The sequence below is a fragment of the Taurulus bubalis genome, assembly GCF_910589615.1.
Source record: "Taurulus bubalis genome assembly, chromosome: 11".
NCBI classification, from domain to species: domain Eukaryota; kingdom Metazoa; phylum Chordata; class Actinopteri; order Perciformes; family Cottidae; genus Taurulus; species Taurulus bubalis.
The window spans coordinates 10,432,783-10,454,748 of record NC_136599.1 but is presented as its reverse complement, the minus strand read 5'-3'; the positions used below and the strand labels follow the sequence as shown (position 1 = coordinate 10,454,748).

Genomic DNA, 21,966 nt, shown 5'->3' with positions numbered 1-21,966 from the left:
GTGTAGATTAAATATTTGTACTGTAATCATTTGAACTGTCAATGTCTATACCTGCACATCATTTATAATAATTGCGTTTTGTAACGGGGGGTGTTAAGGACCCGGATGCAGTACAACAGAATCCTTGAATCGTTGCAACAAGCTTTATTCCAGGCAGACCTCACGATACACAAACAGTCCCGGATCTGCTTTTGGGGAAAAAGGCCGACAGGAACCAGAGGGAGCTGAGGCAGTTATCGTGGTCGGGGACAGAAGGCTAGGGCGGTGTTCCAGGGCAGAGGCAAGGCGGGGAAGTCTAAACGGGCAGGCATAAATGTGGCGAACAATCTGGCAGTGACTGAGAGTGAAGCTGGGGCTGATATACTAGAGCAGTGGTTCTTAACCTGGGTTCGATCGAACCCCAGGGGTTCCGCGAGTCACTCTCAGGGGTTCGGCAGGGGTCAAGACACACACAGTACAACCCGATTCACACGAGCGCTGACATCTTTGCCCAAGTAGTTGCAGATCTGATTTCAAGCCCAGCAAAATTCAGCATTTTCATTCATTTTCAACAGCAAAAGTCTCATTGATTTGCAATAAATATTCATTGAGTTATGTTTTTGTGTGAAATTCATGTTTTGTTGATTTTGTTCTTTGAACACAGTGATTTTGTGTGCAACTGATGCATGGTTCATTTTGTGCACTAACAAAATATATACCTATGTTTTGAAGAAATAATATTTATTTTTTCCAATTACGAAGGGTTCGGTGAATGCACTGATGAAGCTTCAGCACATTTGAGGTTGTTTTCCTGCCCAATTTGAGCAAAGCAGACCTGCATGTAGGCTTGACCTCTGGCACCCCTGTAAATAATAATCCAACTAATGAGGTGAAATTTAGAAAGAAGTACCTACCAGAGGAGGGAGACAGCAGGATCATGATTGTTTCTGCTCACAGCTGTAAAATATTGAAAATGAAAAGCTTTGCTGGTTTACTCAGCACCAGCACTTTTGTGACGCACAAAAACATCACCAGCTAGAATATAAAAATCAAATGATGTAAAGTAACAGTTGAGTACCGCACCTCTCCTGTAAAACTAAAATACATGTCATCACATACCCTTTTCCCCGCTCTTTTCTCTCAACTATAGTTGAGATATTTAGAGCCGTCAAACCCCCCAGCATGAATAGGCTGCAGAGAGCCCGCAATTGCGTCACAATCTAACTCATGCGATGCGGGCATATATTTTGTTCTACAAATATCTATATTCACTCTTGATGATGGACATACAGGTACCAAATACACATGCTTATTGTCTCATCTTACCTGAAAGGACGTCCAAAGTTTCCAAAGCATAGATCAATCCAATGACGGAGACGTTAAACGTGCACGAGCGTGTTGACTTTCCTCTTCTTTCTCACGCGATTGATCTCTGTGTCCCTTCACTGACTGCCGTATTTTGAGTAACTACTACGTGCAGTCAGGTTTCAACTTGTCCTTTTAAATACCAAGGATAAATCCGCTGGAATATTCCCCCGGAAATGACGCTATTATTGCGTCTCGTTTGCTTCTAATACATTAAGCTTGCGGTCGGATCACAAACTTTCTCATTTTACAGCTAAACTGTAAATTAAAAATATTTTCTGCAAACATTTTTTCAACGCTGACAGACCATCCCTTCATGCATCTATCCAGAGCCACTCCCACAACATTATCATTATGAATCATTAGTACTGTTATCAGTACTCACAGCTGTTAGAATTGCAGCTTGTGGAAGACTGGTGAGGCGCAATGAGTGCCCAGGCAAAGTGCACACTATTTATTGAAGTATTGTTGGTTTATTGTGCAGTATTGTGCAGTTCTTACTTTCATCCAGTTCAAGTTTTTAAATAATAAATGTTGTAATACACAACTGAGGTGATCCATGTGATCTCAGAGCCTCTGAGACACATACAGCTCATTCATGCAGTCTTAAGAACACACACCTGAAATGTTGACCCTACATGGTTCAAAATGTTTTGAAATATTTTGTCATGAGTTCCAAAGTCATTCAATTAACAAATTAAATCATATTTAAACATATTTGCTGAGAAATCACAATCCATTTGTATTTAGTATGTGGTAGTGTTGTATTACAACGTGTTTCAATGTGTTTGATTTAATGTAATGTAATGTTAATCCATTTGATGAATGCATTTGTATATTTTTTTAATGATTTTTTTAGCTGGTTTTACTTTCTGAATATATCAATCCATTACAGTCTATCCATCTAATTGATCTATTGCACTTGTAGCCCATTGTAGTTGCTATGTGAGCGAGGAGTTCCTATTGGTGGGTTTGACTTGGCTCTTGGCACGTTAACGGGAGGTTACGTGAGGAGGACATGGAGGTAAGTTGACATTATACTGCTCTGTTTTGTCAACATTATTTTAAATGCAGTAACTAAACCCCACCGTCGATTCCTCTTCCTTTGGACGGGACATCTACAGTATATGCATGTCCTTCAACTGGCCTCATTTTTTGGATGACGTTTCCCATGAGATGCACATCTCATGTGCTTATTCTAAAACAAGTATGCACTTTTAAATAACTACAAAAAAAGCACAGTAAATAAATACTTATGTGTGTTTATTTTTGCTCACTCTTGACCATCATCCACTGCATGACTGAGGATGTAGTCAATGCCTCTCCTGCAGTTTTGCCATCAGGTTGTGCATTTTGAAGAGAAATACAAAATGTAGATCAGAATCAATCTCTCCAGTCATTGTATATGCAAACAGTTAGGGTTAGTGTAGTATAATGCTCATTAAGATTAATTAAGATAATTTGTTGACAGCTTTTAAAGATGATATATTAAACAGAAAATGTTACATATTCCTAAAATTACAATTTGTACTTATTCTGATCATCCTTAACCCCAAACTGTAAAGTAATTTGTCTCTGTTTCAGGGCGTGAGTGAAGACATTGATATGGATGTCAGCATTTGCAGAGACATCTCTGTTTTGCAGCTGGTTTTCGGCATCAATGCAAACTCTGGTGCACTTGCAGGAAGAGGTGTTAGCTCTAGTTCATCTTGAAAGCCTGCAGGCTGAGGTAGGGTTGATGGATGCGTCTTCCTCTCCGGGAGCGACCTTCTCCCTCTACGTCCTCGGTGAACTGGTTCTCCACAGCAACTCCAGGCAGGACTCCTAGTCTCTTTTCCAATTTGACCGATTAAGAACGGTATCCATATTTAAAGTGCGTCCAGTGAAATTTACTGATTCACATGAGTACAGATTAATGGACAAATCAAAATAAATAAATAAATACCTGGTACTTGATAACCTTTCATAGAAAATTAATTTATCTCTCATCCTTGTGTCTGTGTGTGTTCGCGCTCTTCTTCAAATCCAAAGGTTATTTAGAATAAGACTACATTGTCTTACTAAATAAAGACTACCAAGGAACAACACACTATACAGCAACACACATTTAATATGATCTAGGTTGATGACATGATATATTGGCTTATCAATCATTACACATTTTACACTGATAGGCTACACTAAGCAGAAAGCCAGCGGACCTTGTAGTCTTGACAGTGTTGAACCATGGGTTGAACTATGTCTCAACAGGAGGGATGATATCTATGATATGGAGTATTTATGAACTACAAAAAAAAAGTATGCTTTATGTATCTATCCATCGCCAAGACAATTTCACAAATAAATGCAGGACACTTTGTAAAATGAGAGTAAAGTGCACGTGGGACTGGTTTATGTTAGAAACCTGATTTGGGTGTCATTCCTACTCGGGAATTTTGGATCTTAACTCTCTTAATAGGCAGGGTAATTGTCCTCTCCGCAGGGACGGTTACCTGTACTATGGATTATGTGGGAACAATTAAGCAATTAGAAGCAAAAATGCTGCATTTAAAGAAACCAGTCCGCACAGACCCGGAAAAAATAAAACTCACAAGATTAAAAATAGCACATGAATTTGTTTTTAATTAAGAAACACCAAAATATTTCAAAATGTTTTGAAATATTTTGTCATGAGTTCCAAAGTCATTCAATTAATAAATTAAATCATATTTAAACATATTTGCTGTGAAATCACAATCCATTTGTATTTAGTATGTGGTAGCATTGTATTACAATGTGTTTCAATGTGTTTGATTTAATGTAATGTAATGTTAATCCATTTGATGAATGCATTTGTATATTTTTTAATGATTTTTTTAGCTGGTTTTACTTTCTGAATATATCAAAATAAGACGTAATTGTTGCTCAATCACAATCCATTACATTATATCCATCTAATTGATCTATTGCACTTGTAGCCCATTGTAGTTGCTATGTACTGAACATGAAAACTATACGTTGCTGAATGAGCGAGGAGTTCCTATTGGTGGGTTTGACTTGGCTCTTGGCACGTTAACGGGAGGTTACGTGAGGAGGACATGGAGGTAAGTTGACATTATACTGCTCTGTTTTGTCAACATTATTTTAAATGCAGTAACTAAACCCCACCGTCGATTCCTCTTCCTTTGGACGGGACATCTACAGTATATGCATGTCCTTCAACTGGCCTCATTTTTTGGATGACGTTTCCCATGAGATGCACATCTCATGTGCTTATTCTAAAACAAGTATGCACTTTTAAATAATTACAAAAAAAGCACAGTAAATAAATACTTATGTGTGTTTATTTTTGCTCACTCTTGACCATCATCCACTGCATGACTGAGGATGTAGTCAATGCCTCTCCTGCAGTTTTGCCATCAGGTTGTGCATTTTGAAGAGAAATACAAAATGTAGATCAGAATCAATCTCTCCAGTCATTGTATATGCAAACAGTTAGGGTTAGTGTAGTATAATGCTCATTAAGATTAATTAAGATAATTTGTTGACAGCTTTTAAAGATGATATATTAAACAGAAAATGTTACATATTCCTAAAATTACAATTTGTACTTATTCTGATCATCCTTAACCCCAAACTGTTAAGTAATTCGTCTCTGTTTCAGGGCGTGAGTGAAGACATTGATATGGATGTCAGCATTTGCAGAGACATCTCTGTTTTGCAGCTGGTTTTCGGCATCAATGCAAACTCTGGTGCACTTGCAGGAAGAGGTGTTAGCTCTAGTTCATCTTGAAAGCCTGCAGGCTGAGGTAGGGTTGATGGATGCGTCTTCCTCTCCGGGAGCGACCTTCTCCCTCTACGTCCTCGGTGAACTGGTTCTCCACAGCAACTCCAGGCAGGACTCCTAGTCTCTTTTCCAATTTGACCGATTAAGAACGGTATCCATATTTAAAGTGCGTCCAGTGAAATTTACTGATTCACATGAGTACAGATTAATGGACAAATCAAAATAAATAAATAAATACCTGGTACTTGATACCCTTTCATAGAAAATTAATTTATCTCTCATCCTTGTGTCTGTGTGTGTTCGCGCTCTTCTTCAAATCCAAAGGTTATTTAGAATAAGACTATATTGTCTTACTAAATAAAGACTACCAAGGAACAACACACTATACAGCAACAAACATTTAATATGATATAGGTTGATGACATGATATATTAGCTTATCAATCATTACACATTTTACACTGATAGGCTACACTAAGCAGAAAGCCAGCGGACCTTGTAGTCTTGACAGTGTTGAACCATGGGTTGAACCATGTCTCAACAGGAGGGATGATATCTATGATATGGAGTATTTATGAACTACAAAAAAAAAGTATGCTTTATGTATCTATCCATCGCCAAGACAATTTCACAAATAAATGCAGGACACTTTGTAAAATGAGAGTAAAGTGCACGTGGGACAGGTTTATGTTAGAAACCTGATTTGGGTGTCATTCCTACTCGGGAATTTTGGATCTTAACTCTCTTAATAGGCAGGGTAATTGTCCTCTCCTCAGGGACGGTTACCTGTACTATGGATTATGTGGGAACAATTAAGCAATTAGAAGCAAAAATGCTGCATTTAAAGAAACCAGTCCGCACAGACCCGCAAAAAAATAAAACTCACAAGATTAAAAATAGCACATGAATTTGTTTTTAATTAAGAAACACCAAAGGCAAGGGGAGCGTCTTTTAAACATTGGAAATGGAGCAGTCAGGTCGTCCTGACATTAACAATATTTTATCTGGTACACTTTCATTCAAGTTATCCTCTTTTCGTGGCATTCAGAAGTGAAACAATATTTAAAATAAAAATCTCCATCATCACTACAAATGCACCTTTCATATTTTGTAATGGCCGAAAAACAACCAAAAAGCATGGGAAGTTTCTTGACAACTTTGCATTGGGCAAGAGCGTACAGTGTGTGTGTATATATATATATATATATATATATATATATATATATATATATATATATATATATATATATATATATATATATATATATGAAAATTCAGTTTGAGAGCAGATACACAAAAGGCACCCAACAAGGGGCACACACATCATCATCCTCTGCTTCAGTGTCCTAAACCTGGACCACAACCGTGGCTCTATTCAATCCATATGTTAATTTTTTAACAAACATGATGACAACTGTCTGCTAGATAAATAATACATTTGTTGCATTGGGAGCCTAAGACTTTTTTTCATTGACTGAATAATAAGACCTGTTTCCAATCTTTTGACCAGGCAGTTCAAGGTGTTATATATTAACCTTTCATGGGACTTCATTGAGGATTTGTGAAGAACCTCTGGGGGGCCGTACTCAAACTCAAACATGAGGGGGAAAACAAGGGGATGTGGGAGGCAATACACAATAACCAGAGGAAAGAAAATAGCAAGAAGTGATTGCTCTGAAAACAGCAGAATTAAGCCTTGAAACAAAAGCGATGAAAAAGAGAAGAGAAAAAAACAACATAAAATAAATAAATAAAAATGAGTCAACTCTAAGAGAAAGGATAGTGCTAATTTTAATGTATAAAGGATATTAATACAAATATTTTAAGCTTACAAAATGCTAAAAAGGTTTCTGAAACCCCAAAGCGATCGTGCTGTTGTGGTATTGTGGTGTGGTTGAAACTGAAGGCAGACGAGCATTCTTTATCCGAGCTACACTCCTGGTCACAGCACCTGCAGGAGGCTTCCACTGCATTCCCACACACACCATCAAACACTATCCCAACTGTGTCCTACTTGCTGCAGATGAATCTCCTTCTGCAGAGAAAACCACAGAGCCTTCAGAGTTGTGTAGCTTATTGCATTGTTGCTTAAGCTACCAAACCTGAAAATTAAGCAACATATTGAAGCAGTTCTGTGTTGACCCTCCTGAGGATATGGATAATGGCTTAAAGTAGAGTGACCTGTGAGAAATGGAAGGGGCTGAGGCATACATAACCAACAAAAGTACTGGCATTCACACTCATTCTCTAGAGATATCTATCTACCTGTCTGGCAAATAGTTTTACACATAAAATAACATCTTCAACAATCACACATAAAAAACTACACTCTTTTCAGCTCTTTAAAACTGCTTTTATGAGATCTACTCAATCAAATATGGCTGTGGAGGCAACAAATCATGCCATATTCTTATAAAAATCAACCTTGAATGCCATGCATATCAACAAACGTGACACTTGTGTATACTGTTATGAAGCATTTCTTAATCTAAGTAACCACAGTGCTCTACAGCACATGTAACAGACAGGCAACTATTTGACTATGTGCTGTATCTTTATGTCTGACATTAGCACCACGGTTTCTTTCTTTGTCGTGAAAAAAAAAGAACAAATACAGACACAGAAGATAAAACAGCGCTGTGAATGATTAAGCAAAGCAAAAGAAAATCTGCGTTAAATCGTCAGTAAGTAACATTTGTGGTTATTAATTTGTATTGGACGACCTGAGTTGTGTACTGAAACTGCATGTGACCATGTGCGCTCGTCTCTCAATTTGTAAAAGACTGTAACTGCATGCTCGCGTGCGCAAAAAAAAAGTTCCTCTACAGAAGTGAAGAAAGAAGGCCTAAACATCTTCAAGTATTAATACAGTTAGGCCTATAAAAAGCCCTGGACACACAGTATTAGAACCCAGAATAAACTCTAGGAAAGTTGAAGAGCTGTTATGGTTAGTTTGCATGTTTTCCCCCCACAAATATAATATATATATATATATATATATATATATATATATATATATATATATATATATATATATATATATATATATATATTTATTCATATGTATATATATATATTCATATGTATATAAATAAAAATTCAGTGCTGTAAAAACATCTCCAACTCCATAGGATCTGACCCATCGTAGAAGGCCTAATATGTTTTACTCTTACTCTTTTCATGGCTAAAACTACTGCTGGAAGTATGTAAACTGTACTGTTTCTCCTGTGTTAATAGTCCTTCATTGAGAATACAACACTGAGGAAGAGAAGACTTGTTAATATTGTTTCATTTTTTCTCTCTTTTTTGGTTTTACTGCACACAGAGAAACATATCCTGTCGTGTCGTCTTGGCATTTTTTGGTAGCAGCAAAGCACCAAGTCTCTCTGTGTGAGTCGGCTGTGTGTGTATGACATCACTCCATAGTCTCTGTGTGTGTGTTGGTGTGTGTGTGTTTTTGTGTGTGATCTATGAAGAGCAGGGCAGCACGTTGATGCCGTGGGCTGCGTGGGTTTGCAGATCGATGGCCTGGGCTGGCTGCTGTCCCGGCCAGGCGTTCATCAGTGCCAGGTTCCTCACGCAGCCCGTCATTCCAGACAAAAACTTCCCTCCTGTCATCGCAGCCATGTCTGGGGCGCCGCCTGCCACACAAGAACACACAAAACGTATGCATTACGTCAGGAAGTTCTTCTTTAGACATTTGAACCCACACTCGAAACTTCCAATTAGTGTTAGCCAGCTAACGTTGTTAGCGTTAGCTTGCAGGCTAAAATGTGTGACAGAGGAGATCTACAGCAGAAGTTTTATGAAGAAAGCTAACTCCAGCTAGCTAACACCCACCAATGCGCTCAGTTAAATGCACTATGCACACAGTTTCTTATTTTACAAACTGTTAAAGGAAAAGTATAGCTTTCTATTTTTTTCATGCTCCATTTGAATTAAGGTTGGGCTGATGATCGAAGGCCGATCATCGACCACAGAGCCCAACATGGGGATTTGTAATCAAGAGTGCAAGATGCCTGAAGGAATTAATATCAACTATTCATATTCAACTTTTAATATCAACAAAAACATGTTATCACAGTTCAATCAGATAGCCTTTCACCACAATAAATAGTTAGTTTTGGGCCTCCATGCTTTCAGTTCACTCACCAAGGTATACACTGCCTTTGGTGTTGACCATGAGACTTCTGCCTTTAGACTGTCCATGTAGTGCGGTTCCTCCATCAATCTGGATGTATCCATCTTTTCCAGTTCTGCAAGAAAGGAGAACATGAGGCGACAAATACATCTCAATACAAGGACTAGTCATGCATAAACATATTTAAAAAAATGAAAGAAGCAGTTGATATATTAATAATAGCTGATATAGTATATCATAAATATATATATATATATATATATATATATATATATATATATATATATATATATATATATATATATATATATATATATATATATATATATGCAAACTTACCTGACTGCTGTGACCTTATGCCATCTCCCATCATTGACGGCCCTCCGGGACAAAATCTCTGCCTCTCCGCTGCCCAACTGGTATCTGGATATCATACCAATCATCAGCATTAATTCAACATTATTTCGCGCTAATACTAATAAAACTCATCAAGGTGTCAACAGAACGACAGAGTTACGGAGCTAAGTCACCTGAAAACAAGGTGTCCATTCTGCAGACCGAGGCTTATGAAGTCCTTGCCTCTGCCATGTTCTCCAAGTTCCTGGAAATAAATATGTTTTGTCAGCAAAGGGAGAGAATGCTGTAGGATTGAATACTGCGAACCACTGAACACTGCAGTAATTTTCCACACCGACTGTTATGATAGCAAACATGAGGCAATGCAGACAGATTGTTCCCGACTGTATTTGTTGAAGTGTGAAATAAAACCCTCCATGGAAAAATAACAGCGACAATAGAAAGCATCTTTCACATAGTGCGAAAAAACGAAACAAACTTTTTCATTTCAAATAACGGGATTCTGCAGTAGGATCTCAAAACTGTTATACACATTTGAATGTCAAGCACATGTTATGAAACATGCAAAATAAATAGGGAGTGTCATGTAGTTGAGTGGATACCTTTTTACTAGCATGCACCTTTCGCAAATTGCGTGCGCCTTTGGTCTCCTGAGGAAAATGGAGGGTGAGTTAGAGAAGCAACATGCATTTATTTAGTGGTGTGAGATAGAGCTTGGCCCGCAGACAACATGCCCAACGATGTCACAGCCTCAGTGGGACAAGTATGATTTAAACGGTGAACACTGAAATGAAAGAGAATGCAGTATTGTGTAAGAGATGTATTATTGTTGACACGTAAGTAAAAAAAAACTCACTGAATACTACGAGAACATTAATGAGTGCATGACGTCATTAAAGATGAGGTAATGGTGATGATTAACAGTGCTTAAGTAGAGTAGCCATGCTAGGGTGAGGATTAAAATGTGGAAGGGAAGGTGTAAGTATCCATTGTAAAATGTGGATTAAACCTTGGCTGAGTACTATTAGAACGTCTGAAGGCAGGACCAGGACTCACCACTCCCTGCCACAAGATCAGGCCCTCAGTGGAGCCCGTGTTGATCTCCAGTTCGATTGTCTCTGGCGAGTTATGGGCGCTAAAACAGAAAATAAATAACAATATTTTTTACCCATGATGCATTGTAACATCGGCTCCTAATAATACAACATCAGGTTTAACCTTCTTATATACAGGCTATGGGTTTCAACATGCTTCTCAAATGTTTTTCCAATAATGTATCCCCTTTGAAATATTTTTTCAGGCCTAACCAGCCAAAACATTTTGGGAGAAAGAAAATGTGTTTCTTGAGGCTGTTGACAGTTTACTGAATTTGATGATTGCATTGGGAATATTTATACTGGATATAAAAAGTGATTTATGAAAGTGTTCTATTAAACTTATTTTAGTATAATTATTCTAGTAAATATGCATAACTGGTATTTTTTATGTTCTATACGTGTTATAAGAGTGTAGAAAAGCAGACTATAGTTACCTTCTTGGGAAAACAGATTTAGGAAGGGCAATGTATCCATCATCGTGGAAATTAGCTGCATACTGATGAGTGGGTGAATCTAGAAAAAATACAGTAAATACACATCAAAATGATATTAAAATAATATTAATGCTGCTATGGACGTTCATCCTCACTGTTATAGTGCCCTCCAGTGGCGAACGCTTGGAAGAAACCCAAAGGCTTGGTTAGATACAACAATTACAGTCAAAGAAGAGGTATACTGAAACTTAGAACTTAACTTTTAAAATAAAGATTGTTGTTGAATTCATAAGCAATAAAATGTGGTATTTTATGACTAGTAGCTTGGAGGCTGATAACTTTACTGCTTGTCTTTGCTTACTGTCACAATAACTTTTAAAACGTCAGAGATAATTTCAATAAACTTAAATTCAGTAAATTAGCCAGCATAAGCACACATCAAGTCTGTAGCAGCACAACCTCAGTGTATAGAGATGATACATTGCTTAAAACTTTCCCTTTGTAAGAGGAAGACAATGTTATTTCTTCTCTCAAAAGCTACATTGCCAGGGACTTTATGTACACCAAATGCATATGCAAATACTACAATTTCTAAAACCAAAATAACAAAACTCTTCAGCATGACCAAACCACGCTCAATGATGCAAACCCATGACCGTCCTCACCAACACATGAGCAAATTATTTGTCAATCCTCACACGCTGCCCCATCTCTGAGCTTTCACGGAGATCAAACTGAACTCACCACGGGTCCATGCACGAATACCTATGTTCGAAATGCATCTCAACTCATCTCACCCAAACAGCATCACACTGTGCTTTCAACAGACCAGGTTGAGTTGTTAGTAACAGCATAAACGTGTGGAAGAGATTTAATGGTCGGGCAGAGAGAAGAACAAGTATTGTTGTGTATTTTATTGTTGAATAGACAGGCATTATTGAGGTAGACGGACACAAGATGTAATGTTATGAGTAGTTATCTTACAGGCATTGACATGTCAATAAGGAAAAAGAAAAACAAGGGGAATTCCACATTTCCGTCTGGGTCCAAAAACAGGCAGTTGATCCCCCAACAAGAGTTTACCTTCCTGCTACCTTTTATTACAGATGCAGAATTCCCCTCTCCCAACTTTGCAATGGGCATCAGAGCCTCAGTTGAGTACGAACACGTGTTAGGCAATAGACGGTTTGGGTTGAGCTTGGAGGGGACGCGGGGCCCCTCGAGCTCAGATGAGCCCCTGTTAGTCACAGTCGTGTCAGGCAGACTGAATATTGAGATACTGTACCATTTGCCTCGCTACTTTCCAAATTCCTCGGGGCCTCTGGGAAGCTGGAGACCTGGCCTGTGTGTGCAGGATATATAGCTATGAGAGTGCAGGGGTAAGACATACGTGATTACTGAGGGTTAACCCTCCCAGCATGCAGTGCAATGCTGGGGGTGAGCTGTCTGATGTTAGAAGGGCTTCATACTGTGGAGAATGTGAGTCCTGTGTGCTCATTTCGGGCTGTGGGTCCAGTCTTTCTGCTTTGATGATGAATATCTTTGTCCATAGGATGCAGATGTATGCAGTAATGTGGTAACGGGACAAATGGTTTGGAGATTTGGGGTTTTGCTTTTCAGAACTGCTTTTAGACTGAATCTGCGACTGAAATTGCATAATAATACATTTTGCTAATGCAATTTCTGGTTTTGATTTAGATATAATATTTGGTATACATGGTTGTGTGGCTAGTCGATACTTACTTTCTTCACAGTTTAGACCTGTGTGGCCGGGTGCACACACACACTGGCGATTGACACAGCTGCCGCCATTTTGGCATTGAAGGTTGCTCTGGCACGCGTCTTTCACCACCTCACAACGTTCACCTGTGCGGTAACATGCCAGTTATGGGTCAGGAGTGAAAGGTTTGGGGTCAAGTTTACACCAAAGGCAGGATGAGTTCATAGGCTCTGGAGATAATACATGGAAAGTGCTCATTGTTTATTGGGTTTTATCCATTTTAAATATCCAAATATCTTTGAAAGAGCAGATCTGTTGAAATTGATTTTTAACTTTGTTTTTGACTCACACAAGTTGGATTTTCTTGAAGCCGATGAGCATAGTTCATAGTTAAGGTCACCTTTGACAAAATACAGCTCTGAAAATCTTCCACATTTAAATAATGAAGTAGAAAATGGGCAGAAAACACGACCGTGGTGCAGGACTTGGGCAGATTTGATGCCTTTTCCAGTGTTAAGAAGACTTTTGAGTGTGAACACTAACCTTCGAATCCATCCTCACAGAGGCACTGGTACTCATATTCAACACTTGACAAGCATTGACCACCATTCAGGCAGGGCCGGCGGTCACAGGGGCTGCTGTCCCCACACTTGCGGATAGATCTGCTTTCCGTGAAGCTGTAGGACAGATCCACCTTTTTGTTGTTGATGGAAACCTAAGCAGGCAGGCAGACAAGTTTAAGCAACCAAATACAGAACAATATTAATTACATTTTCTCTTCTTTTTTTATAACAGAGAGATCTCACCTCTCCTATACATCCCTCAAACAGTTCGCTGACATTGGCAGGCTTAGGCAGGATGTCCATGTTGGGGACTCCTCCCAGGTACATTGGGGTGTAGATATTTAGGCCCTGGGATTTTCCTGGAGACGTTTTCCTCTCCACTGGGCCTTGATCAACCTTCAGGTGGCCAGCCTTCTTGTTTCGCTCGGCCACAACCCTGTGCCACTGGCCCAGAGTGACTGGCTCTGGACTTAGAAGGATTGCTTGGCCTAAAAATCAAAATAGGCCCGGAGAGATCTTGAATGTCGTTACCTTTTTTTGGAACTCTCTGTGTCTCAATTTGAGTCTCTCTAACTCTAACTGCACAAACAATTTTTATAAGGCTAATTTACAAAAGCATACAGGATATTTTTCTACGGACAAATACATCAATACCTTTATGAAAATACAAAAGATTTATGTCAATACTTTACCTGTGCCCAGTTCATATCTGAACTCTACATGTCCCTCCACCATGGAGATGGCTACAAAGTCCTCCACCTTCATTTTCTTCCCTCCACAGAAGAACATCAGGCCATCTCTTTCCAGGGGCTTAAACTCCAGCTCAACACGCAGGTCATCATGAATGTTGGTCAGGGGTGGATAGGCTATGTATGACTCCTCGCCATCAAACATTGGAGTGGTCACCAATTCTCCTAGTGAAAGTGAACAAGGAGGAAAATGCATTAAAATCGAGAATTCTTTTGAAGGAAAAACACCAATACCAATATTGCATAACTTGCTAAAATACGTGGAATATTTCTTGGGAGATAATAGTAACTTTCTGTCTTACCATCCATGCATTTATTTCCAGACTTGCCAAGATGGCAGCGGCAGTCATAGCCCAGGCCATTTTGGCGGTTGATGCAAGTGGCGTCTGATCCACAGGCCTCTGTGGGAATTTAGATCACAAACAGAGACATAGAACTTTTTATTTTGTAAACGTTGGTGCAGACGGATAGAGTTGATATAGAAACAACCAGATATTTTAATTTATCTTTGTGATCGTGTGGAGATTCTCATGTACCTGAGTGACAGTGCAGGGATGAGTGATGCTGGCAGTTGCTGCCTGTGAATCCTCTGGGGCAGCCACACTTATACAAGCTGGCTTCTGAGTCCTCACACATCCCTCCATTCTGAATAATTACAAGGAAGAAATAAACTGGATGCAATGGAATTAAACACAGCCTAAATGCTACAAATACATCAAGTGGATGGATGTAACTGACCTGGCATGGGTGGTCTTTGCACGTGGGGCAGTTTGTGACACCAGTAGAGCTGCGGTCGAGGTCTTTGAAAATGACCTCCTCACCCTGGATGACCAGCTGACGGATACAGCCTGCAGGGTAGCAACATTAAATAAGGACATGTCTTCACACCAAGAAGACTTTTTCCTCCATCCAATGTTTCCTTTCATGGTGTAAATAGAGTGACGTCTTACCAACAAAACCAGTCTTAATTCCAGCTGTTTTGGCGAGGACTGTGTAGTTGGGATAACCACCCACATGCACCTCCTCATTCAGATCCAGGCCCTGGAACTTGCCCTAAGGACCGAAAATGTGCATTTATGAAACATATTAACTTGCATGAATAAATCAAATGCTCATATGCTCAAGTGGGAGTTACATTAACATTGACAGAAGTACCTGTGAGCTGCCGTTGATGAGCTCCCCTCCGTCTACTGTGATATAGCCCAAAGTGTGGTTGCGATACAGCTCAACTGTGTGAAATTCTCCCAGTTTGACAGGGTTGGGGTCGCGGATGGTGGCCATGCCTGAACCCACGTCAAATCTAAGACAGCATCGGAATCATTTTGACAACGTCATCATGATGTCTATCTGTCAATTAGTAGAACTTTTAAGATCAGTATAAACTGACCTGAACTCTAGGCGGCCGCCCACAAGTCCCAGAGAGATAAAGTCTGCTCCTGTGGTCCTCCTCTGGCCATTGTAGAGGATCATACCTGCACCGCAAAAAGTAAGAATCAGTACAAACTTCATCCCAAATGCGTCCCCTAAAATAATATCCATCTAAATAGTTCAATAAATCTAGTAGTTATATTTAAACAAGTGGAATCTTCCAGTTTTTTCGAGAATTTTCTTGAGTAAAAGGTGGAACAATTTCCGTGTTTCAGCTTTGTCTCAAGAGAACTATTTCTTTAACAGTCCTGAAATAACCATCTCAGCCCACTGGTATAACCTTTCACTCAGGAAAACCAACATTTTAGGCTGAAAGTGTCTTGTTTGCAACGGACTCATTCATACACAAGGGACATTCTTTGAAAGCTGGACGGTAAGTAGCATGCTATGGTGGGGCAAGTTTAAAGCCAACCAAAGCCAGGTTATAACCTGTCATCATATCTGGGCATCACTGGGCTGCTAGTCACACGATAATACCAGTCCTCCTTTTTCTGTATGCACATGCTGGGAACACATGCTTTATGTGAGCCACAGAGGCTCCCAGGGAAGTGGGAACATGCCCTTTCACACATCCATCTATGTCCTCTCTGAAAGTTGTGAAAATGAGTGATCAAGTCGAATGCATGAATGTGCAACACAAAGTTGATTGTTCAAGTGTAAAGTAAGTTCACACATACATTAACATTCTGATGTTTGTAGCACACATTTATACATTTAAGGAGCCGAGCGTGTTCAAATAGCTTCTGCAATAGTGTGTTACCCAATGGGTGGGATGTGGTGAGACATTCAAAATCCAAACATTGACAAATAAATTCAATCTAGTCAGTCTAAAGAAATTTTTTCACACATTTTCCTTCAATTTTACAATTTTGTTCCTGTCATGTTCATTTTGCTGTCCTGTTCCCGCACATCCGGCACCAACTGGGGATAGGATAATTGAAGCCATATTTTTTTTGCAAAGGCAATTTGACTCACTGCGGCTGTCACTACTTTTATAACTGTAGAAATGTTTAAATCAAAGAACACCTCCAGAAATGGGTGTAGCGTTGCATTTAACAATTCTAGCATACAATAACTGTGTTTTTAAGCAGCAGGGCTGCAGTGTAGGCAGTGTGGAAGCTGATGATGTTGACTGGGGTGTAAAAGTAGATTTGTAGCCAAGCTATTATGAAGCTGATGTGGTTTCATGAAAGCCAAAATGAAAACATGCACCATCTTCTTGCATCTCTTTCACAGCCCCAAAATCAGCTCTGAGCTGGATGCATAATGTGAGAGAAGGATGAGCCAAAAAGCAGTGCTGCCAACATCAGTCTGTAGTTCCTGTGGTTCTCAAGCACTGAGACTCACCAGCGTACAATATGAGACCTTCCCACCACGATGGTGAGGGGGAGAGGTGAGGGCGAGAGGGAAGGGACAGAAGATGCATTGAAATTATACATGAAGAAATATGACAAACATAGTACACAACATAGTACAAACAGCAAAAACAATTTCCACACTGCAAGATACAACAAGAGAAAAGAAAAATAAATTGATAAACTATTAAAGTGAAGTAAATTTAAGGTTGCACTTCCTTACCATCACCATTGTCAGGTCTAAAGTTGATCTTAATGCTGAAAGTCTTGTAGGCATTTTTGATGGTGGGTAGGGTGAGGTACGACAAGGGTTCCTGGGCAAAGTATGGCATCACTCTCTCTGAAAAAAAAGCACATAATCTATTTTAGAGACAGAAAACAGTGCAGTTCATACTCAACTTTTCAATCATTTATTTATTGACACATGGCTTCCCATGGTACTCTACACCGCAGACTAACCGTGAACTTGAAGTGTAGTAAAGGCTTCCACTTTTCCTTGTTTGTTGGAGGCGGTGCAGACGTATATCCCAGAATCCTCATGGGTGACGCGAGGAACCGTCAGCACGTTGAGCTCCTGGGTACACTTAGGAGGAAGCTCTTCTTCCACCTTGAAACAGAAACAGACACAGAGACACAATCAGCATTATAAATAATATTTGCATCAACAAAAAGTATATTCTCTTGAGTCTATAGACATCATAAAGTATTTAAAAGACAAATAAGTCTTGAAATATGAAGCTGACTGAAATAAGGAAGTATCTTGGTTACCTTGGACCATTTAATCTCAGGCACAGGGTACCCTGAAGCCACACAGGGCAAGACCGCATCAGACCCAACTGTGACCTCCTTGGTTTCAGGCAGCGCAGCAATTTGAGGAAGGGCTGTGCAAACAGGCAAAGGGTTTTAATGAGAATAATGCATCAGTGTGTATGTGCAAGTGCATGGATGTATGTCTGTAATAGAAGTAAAGAGAATGTGTTTAAGTTAATTTTCTGCTCTTGTGCACTCACACTGGACGTTAAGCACCACCTGCGACTGGACCGAGCCTACGTCGTTGGTGGCCGTACAGCGGTACTGCCCGGCGTCGGCCTCCGTCACCTTCTCGATCCTCAGCATGCCGTCCTTCACCATGATATGAGCAGGCAGAGACCCACCAACTTTACTCCACTTAACTGTGGGCTCTGGATCGCCAACAGCCTGGCACTCAAACTCCACAGAGTTCCCTATCATCACAGTCTGCACCGAGGTACGCACGTTGATCATGACCTTTGGCAGGGCTACGGAAAAGAAAAGAACAGCAACAGGTTATATTTGGCTTTGATGAAGCATGGTTTATACTAGTATATTTGCAGTGAATGTAGCAGACCTTGGATAGTCAACCTGGCAGTGTCCTGGGCCTGACCATACACACTGCTGGCTCTGCAGATATAAACGCCTTCGTTGCTCTGCTCAAGGTTCTCAATTCTGCAGACAGAGATTAAATTACACACATTAAAGACTTAACAACACACATTACACAATATCTAAGGCACCCTATCCTTAAAGGCCGAAAGGAATTTGAATGTTTTTAGCCCATTTAAGGATAAGCCTGGTGATATATTTGTTTCTTATTGTCAACAATTCCCATGAAAACACCAAAGCCTGGTAAAGCATATTCCTCTGAAAACATTTTTATAATCATTAATGAGCCACACTTTTGCACATGTTCCTTTATTGAGATGAATATTTGGTAGTGTAGTTTATTTTGAGTCAATCCTAAATACTGTTCATCTTCCTGTTGCTTTAACTACTTGCTAGAGCTCCAAATACATGGCTGAAAATAGTCCCTAAAAATTATAGCTTCAACCAGTGAAATCCACATAGAGGCTGGGGAGGTCTGATCCTTTAAGTACATATTATGTATAAATTGTGCACAATTTTGTTTTTTCCAATGGGGTAATCATGCAAAACTGGCAGATTGGTCATTCAACATCATACGAATTGATACACTCAGAGCTGTTTTTTAACCAACAGACAGCAATACGAGTGAGTCACCTGAGCACGCCATCCTTGACGTGGTGGTTCGGTGGCAGGGCTCCACCTTCCTTCAGCCACTCAATGTTGGTCTCTATACCGCCAGCTGACGAACAGGTGAACTCCACAGCACTGCCTTGGGCCTTTACTTCAACCTGGGGTGACACACGCACTGCCAAGGGGGCTGTAGATGGGGAAGGAAAGAGATAATGATTTAGTTCTTGCTCTTCACAAATTCTCTGTAGGAGAGATGTATATGTGGTGCACAATGTGTGATTCATTATCTATAACATTATCATAACTTGTCAAATCATTATATTATCAGTGAACTTACATCTGACTGTGACTTTAGCGATCACCTCGCTGTTGGCTACTTTGTTAGTGGCTACGCACTTATAGCTCCCAGCATCCTCGGCGGTAGCCAGGTTGATTTGAAGATCCCCTCCGCTAACCTGGGCCCTCGGGGGCAGGTTTCCATCCAGCTTGGTCCAAGTGTAGGTCAGAGGAGGAGTGCCATGCGCAAGGCACTGCAACCTGATCACCTCCCCGACCCGCACAGCCACATCGTCGGGCACAGAAGTGGCATAAGGAGGCGCTAGAGAGAAAAAAGGTTTACTATGTTTTCTCAAGAAATATACATTACACAATGAGACATTCACTGTATATGTCTCAACATTATTAAATTAAAATAAAATGACAGCAAACAACCAAACCACAGCACTCACTCTCTACATCTAGCATGATGGTGACTTCAGTGGTGCCCATGTTGTTGGTTGCAGTGCAGATGTATTCTCCAGAGTCTTGGCGTCCCACTGTGGGCAGCACCAGGCTGTTGTTCACCACCTTGTGTCTCCAAGGCAGTGGAGAGCGCAGCTTGGACCAGGTGATCGTCGGGGGTGGGAGACCTAGAATAGCAGAATTTAGATCAAAAACACAAGTTCTATACCTTTGCACGTTTTTTGTGAAGAATGACATTTTTTTTATTCTTATGGTATTCGATACAATAAAAAAAGTTGGGACAGGTGTTTTGTTTTTAGACGTCTTTGGTATTGGAGATGCAACAAGACAAGAGAAAAAGGCTTCAAGTGAATTCCAGCTGTATAAATTACAATTTTGACCATCATTACCGTGGGCCTGACAGCGCAGCGTTGCAATCTGCCCTTCCACCACAACCATCAGTGGCTCAGGAACTGAAGCCCTGGGCACTGTGGGCACTTGAGATCCTCCTTCAACAATGACCTCCACCTTGGTCTCAGTGGTGCCCTCGTTGTTGCGAGCTGTGCAGACATAAGTGCCCCTGTCTTCTGGACGTGCCACTAGTATCTGCATGAGCAAAAATGTACATCTCACCATACACAATTACACAATTTCAGAATGCAAAAGCTGATACCAAACATTGATTTGAAGCTTTAAAGCTACTTTGAGGGATTTTCATTTTGTGCTGATTTTGGCGGTCCCTGTGGACTAAAGTGTCAGTGCACCAGAGTTCCTTTAGAAAAGCTTTAATTTTACAGCAGCAGTCCTGGTTCTGATTCGTCCGTACCTCCCTTAAATACATCTTGTTGCACATGGTGTCGTCTACTTATGTAGGTCATATAGAGGCATTGAGCCTGTTTCATGAACAGTTAAAAGTTCCTCATAGTAACTTCAAATAGCAACACAGAAGTGTTGGATAACAAGCAGTTTTTGTTAGATCTATTACCTGCATGACTGCATTGGACTCCATGGGCACGGGGCTGCTGAGCATGGTCTTGCGGTTGCTGTCCAGCCTGTGCCATGAGACTGAAGGGCGGGGCTCTCCTGATGCCTGGCATTCCAGGTTAATGGGTTCCCCCACCCTGACATGTATCGGTCCAACAGGGGTGACAGTGGCCACAGGAGACTCTGAGGGCACAGATACAAAATACTGTAACTCCTTATCTGATCAGCCACTAGAGGGAACCCTTCACTTAGAGTGGCATGGGTGTGACTGAAAGTTGGCTTACCTTTGACAATCAAAGACACAATGGTGTGGGTGATGCCGAACGGGTTACTCGCTACACAACGGTAGGCACCATGGTCCATAGGGCGGGCATTGGTAATGGTTAGAACAGAACCATCAGGGCCAACTTTAATATTATCTGTAGAGCAGAGTAGCAAAGCATTAGATATGCTATATATAATGCAAGTTAAATGGTACCTGAGCCATTCTAAGCCTTATCAGTTCACTGATTTTAGACATGAATATTCAGTATACTCATCATGGCATTTTTTTAAGTAAACAAATAACACTAATGATGTTGATGATCTGTACAGCAAACTGGAAGTGAGAGATTATTCAGAAGAGTGCATTTAGGAGGCAGAAGGCATCAAATAAAAAATATATATTCAGTTGCACTATGTGTGATCCAATGTTTTTGTCTCTTTTCATTCCCCCAATTTTATGGAAGAGCAAAACGATATCGCTGGAGTAGCCTGGACAGTAGATCCATATCTTGGGTCTAAGACACCCCTTGAAGATATTCAAATTTGGGGAGTAAAGTGTCAGAAAAACTAAGCTCAGAGAGCATGTCATCAAATCTTACGGGGCTAAATGACATGCAATATTTTTAGTACTGCAAACATGTCAATGCAAGTCTACAGGAAATGGATTTGAGAAAACAAGAGTACTAAATAAATGAAGTAGCAGAGGAGTAATTCATGGGTGGGTTGTATCGGTAATTGCTTGCAAACAATGACATCATAAAAGCAGAACTCATGAAGCAGGTTTACTCCTCAGTGTGTGTGTGTGGTGGTTGTTACCTGGCAGCGGCTGGTTGTTGGCCAGTTTCCACTCCAGTCTGACAGGCTGGGATCCGCTGTACACTCTACACCTGAAGCTGGCCGAGTCCCCCACACGCACTGCCAAGCTATGGGGCTCAACGGCGATGATTGGACTCTGAAGACCTGCAGCAAAAAAACAGCGTTTTGGGCTCCTGACATTTTCTATTTGAACAATGCAGTTTACAACCACAGTTAATT

General features: G+C 40.3%; 1 protein-coding gene across 1 annotated transcript in view; it reads right to left on the bottom strand.

Moving 5' to 3' along the window:
• Positions 1-8,222: 8,222 nt before the first annotated feature.
• Positions 8,223-21,966, bottom strand: part of hspg2 (heparan sulfate proteoglycan 2) — a gene marked incomplete at its 5' end in the record, with an annotated part of 80,744 nt that continues 67,000 nt past the window's right edge. Inside the window, 30 exons of the mRNA XM_079226624.1 lie at positions 8,223-8,750; positions 9,262-9,365; positions 9,590-9,673; positions 9,781-9,851; positions 10,210-10,257; positions 10,664-10,742; positions 11,139-11,217; positions 12,424-12,480; positions 12,882-13,004; positions 13,402-13,573; positions 13,665-13,909; positions 14,114-14,335; positions 14,473-14,571; positions 14,707-14,815; positions 14,909-15,018; positions 15,121-15,223; positions 15,326-15,470; positions 15,558-15,693; positions 17,183-17,293; positions 17,413-17,560; positions 17,722-17,834; positions 17,964-18,230; positions 18,320-18,417; positions 18,988-19,150; positions 19,301-19,561; positions 19,692-19,871; positions 20,094-20,289; positions 20,669-20,850; positions 20,952-21,086; positions 21,748-21,891. Coding sequence (XP_079082750.1) covers positions 8,578-8,750; positions 9,262-9,365; positions 9,590-9,673; positions 9,781-9,851; positions 10,210-10,257; positions 10,664-10,742; positions 11,139-11,217; positions 12,424-12,480; positions 12,882-13,004; positions 13,402-13,573; positions 13,665-13,909; positions 14,114-14,335; positions 14,473-14,571; positions 14,707-14,815; positions 14,909-15,018; positions 15,121-15,223; positions 15,326-15,470; positions 15,558-15,693; positions 17,183-17,293; positions 17,413-17,560; positions 17,722-17,834; positions 17,964-18,230; positions 18,320-18,417; positions 18,988-19,150; positions 19,301-19,561; positions 19,692-19,871; positions 20,094-20,289; positions 20,669-20,850; positions 20,952-21,086; positions 21,748-21,891 — 4,157 coding nt within the window. The 3' untranslated portion in view covers positions 8,223-8,577. The remainder of the gene's footprint in view (positions 8,751-9,261; positions 9,366-9,589; positions 9,674-9,780; positions 9,852-10,209; positions 10,258-10,663; positions 10,743-11,138; positions 11,218-12,423; positions 12,481-12,881; positions 13,005-13,401; positions 13,574-13,664; positions 13,910-14,113; positions 14,336-14,472; positions 14,572-14,706; positions 14,816-14,908; positions 15,019-15,120; positions 15,224-15,325; positions 15,471-15,557; positions 15,694-17,182; positions 17,294-17,412; positions 17,561-17,721; positions 17,835-17,963; positions 18,231-18,319; positions 18,418-18,987; positions 19,151-19,300; positions 19,562-19,691; positions 19,872-20,093; positions 20,290-20,668; positions 20,851-20,951; positions 21,087-21,747; positions 21,892-21,966) is intronic.